Source organism: Varanus komodoensis, unplaced genomic scaffold, assembly GCF_004798865.1.
Source record: "Varanus komodoensis strain SLA01 unplaced genomic scaffold, ASM479886v1 scaffold1043, whole genome shotgun sequence".
Classification (NCBI taxonomy): Eukaryota; Metazoa; Chordata; class Lepidosauria; order Squamata; family Varanidae; genus Varanus; species Varanus komodoensis.
This window is the reverse complement of record NW_025335292.1, coordinates 5,199-12,437: the sequence shown is the minus strand read 5'-3', so window position 1 is coordinate 12,437 and position 7,239 is coordinate 5,199. Positions and strand designations below refer to the sequence as shown.

Below are 7,239 nucleotides of genomic sequence, written 5' to 3'. Positions count from 1 at the left end.
TCAGACACCCAGTAAAAACTTTATGGTCCTTCCATGGATGTCATTCCAATTTCACTTATCCTCTTCTTCTATATCCTGTTGGGAGCCTACCAGTCCACATACTAAGGGACCATTTCATACTAGCATTCTTTTTCCTCTGAAATTCTTTCCTATCCTACCATATGCAGTTTTACAGCAAGTCTGAACCACATGGCATTGAGAACTATGGCTCTGCTCATGCAAACTGGATAATGCTAATGCTGGAAGCCACCAAGAAACTTTCTTTGTAAGCCGTCCAGAGACTTTTTGTAGTAATGGGACAACGTAGAAAAACTTCAAATAAATAAATAAATAAATAATACTTGGAGGAATTAGCAAGCCTTGATTTGAATATGCACACAGAAAAAACTATAAGTGAATGCACAGAAGTTAAGGTGATACTATTGGATTTAAACCTAAAACTATTAGGCTATGCTCCTCAAAACCTGAGAGATGGATGGTGGAAGATAGTGCACCTAATGCTTTCTGATGCTTAATTGTTCCCTGGTGTTCAGTTCAGGCTTCAATAAAATGATGTAGCATTTGGGGAAGAAGATGCAACACAGCACACCAGCACTGGAGAACAAGATGGAGAAGATCTCCACAGCCACCATGTTTTTCCCTTTGGTGCTAAAATAGGCAGGAACAAAGGAAATCCATACAGCGCAAAACACCAGCATGCTGAAGGTGATACACTTGGCTTCATTGAAAGTGTCTGGTAATTTGCGGGCTTGGAAAGCCACCACAAAGCTGGAAATGGCCAGGAGGGCCATGTAGCTTAAAACACAGTAGAACATGATGGCCGAGCCCTCATCACATTGCACAATGATTTCTTCAGTAACAGAGTGCTTATCTAGATCAGGGAATGGTGGGGAGGTTGCCAGCCATACAATGCAAATGCTGGCTTGAATGAGAGAGCAGGGGAGCACAATGCAATATGCCAGCCCTTTCCCCACCCATGTCTTCATCCTGGACCCAGGCTTTGTGGCTCTGAAGGCAAGGGAAACTATAGTTGTTTTCGCCAAGACACATGAAACAGCCACTGAGAAGATGATGCCGAAGGTTGGTTGACGGAGCAGGCAGGTCACTGTGCCAGGCTGGCCAAGAAACAGCAAAGAAGAAAGAAAGCAGAGCAAGAGGGAGATAAGGAGGATGAATGTGAGCTCCTGGTTGTTGGCTCTCACTATGGGGGTATTGTTGTGCTTAATAAATGTTCCAAGCACTAATGCTGTAGTCAAGGAGAATGTAAAGGCAATTGAGGCTAAACCTGTCCCTAAATGGTCATCATAGGACAGAAAATGTATAATTTTGTTTTCACAACCATTTTTTTCTTCATTTGGGTACTGATCTTCTGGACATGGGAAACACTCTTTCATATCTGGAAAAAAGAGAAGCATGTGTCCTTTCAGTGCTTATTCAACAGATACAACATAAATGATATGAAGACAGATTTGGAGTATTCATTTGCCTACCACTCTGGTTTGAAATCTTCCCTTCTGGGCATGGGTCGCATGCGTAGCAGCAAAACTGGTACTCTTCTTTCCTTTTCTTCTGAGTGCCGAGGGGACAGCATCCATTGCACACAGACACTGGGGTCACCTATCCATATGCAGAAGAGAAGGTTAAGATGGAAGATACTCAGTACTATGGTCTTTGTTCAGATCTATGAAGAAAGAACATTTTCTGCCCTGCAAAATGTTAATTGGATGGGGTTGTTCACATTGTCAAATATATAAAAATGCCGGCAGCAACCCTTTAGGGTAATGGGCCAATGCACATCAAATTGCAAGAAATATAAATAAATAGAAATAGAAATAGAAATGTAAAGTAAAAGTAAATAAATAAATAAAATATTCTTTGTAAGCAGCAAAATTTCAAAAACAGATTGTAAACCAAATTTTTGTTATCTAAATTCAATCATAAGCCTGAGCAAACTTGCAGTGCCTATTGCGTGTTGCAACACTCTTGGTCTTGTCTACATAGTGACAATACTGTTTTCCTTCACGTGTAATGTTTTTCAGTGTTGAGGGAGAAACAGAATGACTGCTATCAGAAAAAAAATGGCTGGTTGGTTTTCCAGGGATATCTATTGCAAGAAATATCCATTCACATGTTTAATATTTATTTTTATTTATTTTTATTTTATTTTTCGAGTTATATCCTCCCTTTTTCCTACAAAGGGCTTAAGGCAGCTTACATCTCCTCCTCCATCTTATCCCCACAACAACCCTGTGAGGTAGGTTGGGCTGAGAGTCTGTGACTGGCCCAAAGTCACCCAGTTGGCTCCATGACTGAGCGGGGACTAGAACCCAGATCGTCTGAGTCCCAGTCCCATGCTCTTAACCACTACACCACACTGGCTCTCAATAAGCAAGTGTTGAGAAGCAAAGGACAGAAAAGGACACTGGGATACCTGAGTTCATCAATGCTTTTGAGAAATATGCATAGATATCTTTTTTTAGGTGTATCTGCTTCTTATTCCCTTTTCACTTCCGTGTATCTCAAATGTGGTCGACATTATCAGTTTAGTTTTGCTCTGGTGTCCCCTTCCCCAAATAAATCAATATAGTAAAGGACAGGGTATATATGCCATATAGATATGTCCTGTTTCCCAGCAAGCAAAGGAAAAGGCCAATCAGAAGAAAAGGATGTATAGGCAAGTCCTTAAATCTCCTATTCCTTTTTGCTTAATTTCTGTTTTCATACAGTGCACTTTTTCTCCTTCCCTCCCCCAACCCTCATTTATGAGCAGGAAATATCTGATTTGAGGATGTCTCATCTGCAGATTTCAAAGCTGCAGGTGACTTTACAGTTAGATCTAATAGATGTTACAGAACAATTGGAGATGCCCCTAAGCATTCCACTAAGCCATACCTGGTTAAAGGTATCATGCCATACAATTATAGCCTGATGAAGGATGAATTCCTTGCCTTCATGGTCACTGGGATCCAACTTCCCAATTTTCACTCTTTGGAAAGACTTATTGGGAAAAGTGATTATGTTCATGATATCAAATCCACCTCCTGTTATCACCTTATCATTGAAGGACACCATTTCATGAACTGAGTTGTTAAAAGACAAACCTTGAAGGGATCTATGGAGCTTTGGAAACAGAAAATATTGCAAGAATGTTGAACAAGAGGTCAGAGAGAGCAGTTTGAAATTCTTTTAAGATGCTCATTATCTCAGAAAAGAATATATATTTGCAAGCTTTTGTCTGTGATAAATAGGTTCAACACATTTTGAGTGTCCCTACAGGAAAAAGTAGGATCACTTCTTCTTCTCCTTTTTTATTTGCCTATTTGCTGATATAACTTTTAAGGATGAAGGCATTACCTGCCAAGGCTGTAGAAATTGTAGATCAACATTTCCTCCCCTAACCATTGCATGATGTCTGGCTTTAGATAAGAACGAGGCATGCAAGGCATGTGCTAAAGCATAAACTGCATTATAGATGCTGTAACTGTGGCCGGACACATGCATTTCAAAAACACCTGTGGGAAGACTTTCCAGGTTTTCTTCTCCAGTGCATAGATCATCCACTATCACTGTGGGATCTGGAAAGAAACAGTCAAATGCTTGTTCCCAGAAGTCTTTCAGAGAATTTTCCTTGTGGTTCCAGGAAGGTTTAACCTTCTGAACAAATTCCTTGAACCCTGGTAGTTCTTTTGAGTGAATTGCTAAGGAAATGGCACCTTGGAATAGCTGAAAATCCCAGTTTCTGTGGAGACCTGTTGAGAGGAGATCAATCTGGGTTGTCAGAATCCACACCTTTCCAAAGGAAGGATTTTCTCTGCTCTTGATGTCTCCTAGAAATATCGTGGTCCTAAGCCAGGCAACAGTCAGAGTGTCTCCATAGAGGATAAATATACTGGCTTCACGATATGTGAAAACTTCATGTATTCTTGCTAATACATCAAATGCTCCATCCAGCTTATTCATATGGGATTGCTGTGTGATTCTTGTTATGAAGGCAGGGCAGATGCCATTCCAGGAAAGCAGAGGCTCCAGAATCTTCAAGAAGTGTTCTCCGTTGTCATCATCTGCAACAAGGAGTCCAACCCACGTCCAGCTGAATTGCTGAAGTAACCAAATGATTCCCACATACTGATGAGCTTCATTTGGGGTTTTGTGATAAAACGAAGATGCCTGTGTTGTCTCCAGCCCTTCTGTGGCAAAGGAGCCATATGTGAGCTTAAAATGAATAAATAAATAAAGCACACACCGTGTCTATGTGTATATGCTTACTCATGCACATGCATTCCTCCTGCCCCTGCATTTTTACTGTTCATGCAGGACCTTCAAGGTTCATCAGCAAATTGAGTTTTCAGCCCCTATAAATTCTGCCCGGCAGGCTGGGCAGTCTGACCTTCCTAGAACTGAAACCATGTGACCAATTTTTCTGACAATTTAAAATGCCAGAAAGATGTGTATCTATCCTGTACATGTCAGAATGATCAGTGAAAGTTTAAGGAACCAAGAATAAATAAAAGCAAGCAATCCAACCAGCAAAAAATTAGCAAAAAAAAAAAAAAAAAAAAAGTCTTGTAACTCCTGTGCAGTTACACTCTGTGAAGAGGTGAGAACATTTTTAGCAAAAGCAATGAAGTATTTAGATTCCTTGCATATCTTGGAGTATTCCGGAGATGATTTGGCGGTCCAATGTCACGTAGTCCTTAAAATGTGGGGTTTTCTTTACCATGTTAAAAGAGTCTATGAGACCAATGAGAAACATGGCCATGTCCAGGGACTCTTTCTCTTTCTTTGCACCCCCCATCCCAGCTGACCTAGAAGGTTTAGAGGTAGAAAAACCTACCACTCATCTTTCATGATCAGTGGCTGAGAAGAAGAAAGAAATTAGGAGAGTTTGCTGTGGATTGTGGAATGGGGCTGAACATGGTCCACTGGCACAAGAAGGAGATTTTCTTCTGACTCTCATTTCCAGTGAAGGAAGTAAGGCTCAATTGTTAGATTATAGTTGCTCTGATTCCAGCATCAGTACTTAAGGTGAGCAGCAAAACTTGCATTTAAGCCACATAAGAAGGTGATGGGGGCATCATCCGAAGCATCATGGGACTGAACTGCTTTGAGCAGTTTTTCTGAAATTTACAATTAACCCTGTAGGGGGGGGCAGAATTGATTTTGCTCCATTGCATTTATATTCCACTTTATTTCCTCCCGTGAAAAAGCCAAGGTGGTTTACATAGCCTCATTTTATCCTCAGAGCAACAACCCTGTGAGGTAGGTTGCGCTGAGGGTCTGTGAGAGATCCAAAGCCACCCAGTGAGCTTCACAGCCCTGCAGAGACTAAAACTTGGATCTCTCAGATCCCCAGTCCAACACTGTATTAAACACACCAAACCAACTAGAATTGGAAAAATACCAGTATGTAATTTATCAAGATGTAGTTTGGATGTAAAGGGATTTCTATTTACAGTGCATTAAACATACACTTCTCCCCCCTGCACTCTTTATAGCATTACTACTGACATTAGTATTAGTACTATTGATATGATTTTGATAGTTTTAAACATACAATCTAGGTATGATGACAGGATGGAAAAATTTGATAACGTAAGATTACTTTATCCCATCTGAAACAGAATGGTTCTCAAGTTAGTGTATTTATATTCAAGTTTAATGAGAAGATGTCACTATTTTGTCTGTCAGTGATCATATATTAAATTACAGTTTAAGTGAAAGTGTTATAGGATCATTGTACTGACAGGGATTAAAATCTATTCCTAAAAACAGGAGCTTATTTGGCAAAATTTCACCCACTCACTGATGAGGTATGAATTCTAGATGAAGTAGAAGTTTTTATTTTTGTAAAGGCAGATAGAATTCTTTATGTTAGTTCCAGGTGTAAGAATAGGTGGAGAAATGACTAGTTTAGGACCCAAGACTCTATCACAATTGCTCTGCTGCATAAAATATGTATAAATTTGTTTTTCGGTGCCAGGTCAAGACCATTTTATTTAAATGCTATTTTAACTGTTAATGGTTTATTTGCTGATTTTAAATTGACCAGGCTGTGTTCACTATTTTATTGTATTTTATGTATTTTAATTATTTGATGATTTTTTTTTGTATTTTGTATTTTATGCAGGATTTTATGATTGTAAGCCGCCCCGAGGCTCATGCAATGGGGCGGCATATAAGCTGTTAAATAAATAAATAAATAAATAAATAAATAAAATTTTGCACATAACTTGCAGAAGTGCCAATGAAAAGAAAAGAAGTATTGAGGAGTGTAAAATTTTTTGACCTTTTGTTTTAATGATACAGAGTGGAAATACATCATATCTTAACAATGAGTTAAAAAATTGATCATTTCTTAACTTATGTATTATTTTTATATCCTAACTTTTTTCCTTCCAAAGGTGGTTTATATAATTCTCCTCCTCTCAATTTTGTGCTTATAACAACAACCTTGTGAGGTAGGTGGGGCTAAGAGTCTGTGACTGGCCAAAACTCACCCAGGGTAAACTTCATGGCTGTGTGGGGACTAAAGTCCTGAGTTCCAACCCCTTTCTCTTAACCACAGTGACCTTAATGTTAATTGGAACTTATGATGAGGTGCCAGAAATATGAATGAGGCATTTCTAAATAGAAGATGAGAACATCATTGTCTGTTTGCAGATGACTGTCATGAGCATAGCCTATTTTTTTGACAGCACACTGCTTTTCTTCCATGCGTTATTGCAGGAAAATTGGGAATTCTACCCCCAGGTCAAGGTTCCTAAAAATGATACTAAGATTTTTTCGTTGGAAAGATATTATATACAAGAAGGGTACATTTATCAAATGGATACTGCTCATAGGAATAGAATTTGGAGTCCATGTGCTTAGAAAATGTATCTCTCACTATAATGGAAAAGGGTAAGAACCTGTCATTCTTACAAAAACAAAGCAAACAAATGAAACGAACCAGCAAAACAATTCCCTGTTGCAGGACATTTTAACTCAAGACTTAAATCTGCATCTGGTGGAACAGACAAATGCTTTGGACAGGGTGGACAGAAATTAGAGTATTTGGATTTAATGAATCAGGTTTCTTGCTCCATGTGAGCATCACCTGGAAGGCAATTCACGAGCTTTATGCAGCTCACAGCCCTTCCTTCTTCTGTCTATCTGTCCCTCCCTCCCTTTAATTCCATTTTAGGTATTTTCATTATCCAGCATTCCAACTTGTTCTCTTGGTAACTATTTAACATCAAA

At 39.1% G+C, this 7,239-nt stretch overlaps 1 protein-coding gene across 1 annotated transcript; it reads right to left on the bottom strand.

Moving 5' to 3' along the window:
- Positions 1 to 447: 447 nt before the first annotated feature.
- LOC123017908 (vomeronasal type-2 receptor 26-like) lies at positions 448 to 4,212 on the bottom strand (the record flags this gene model as incomplete). The annotated part of the gene is made up of 4 exons (XM_044419562.1): positions 448 to 1,396; positions 1,491 to 1,617; positions 2,893 to 3,120; positions 3,355 to 4,212. Coding segments are annotated over 4 exons (2,115 nt in total), but the record flags the coding sequence as incomplete, so codon positions are not given.
- Positions 4,213 to 7,239: the final 3,027 nt, after the last annotated feature.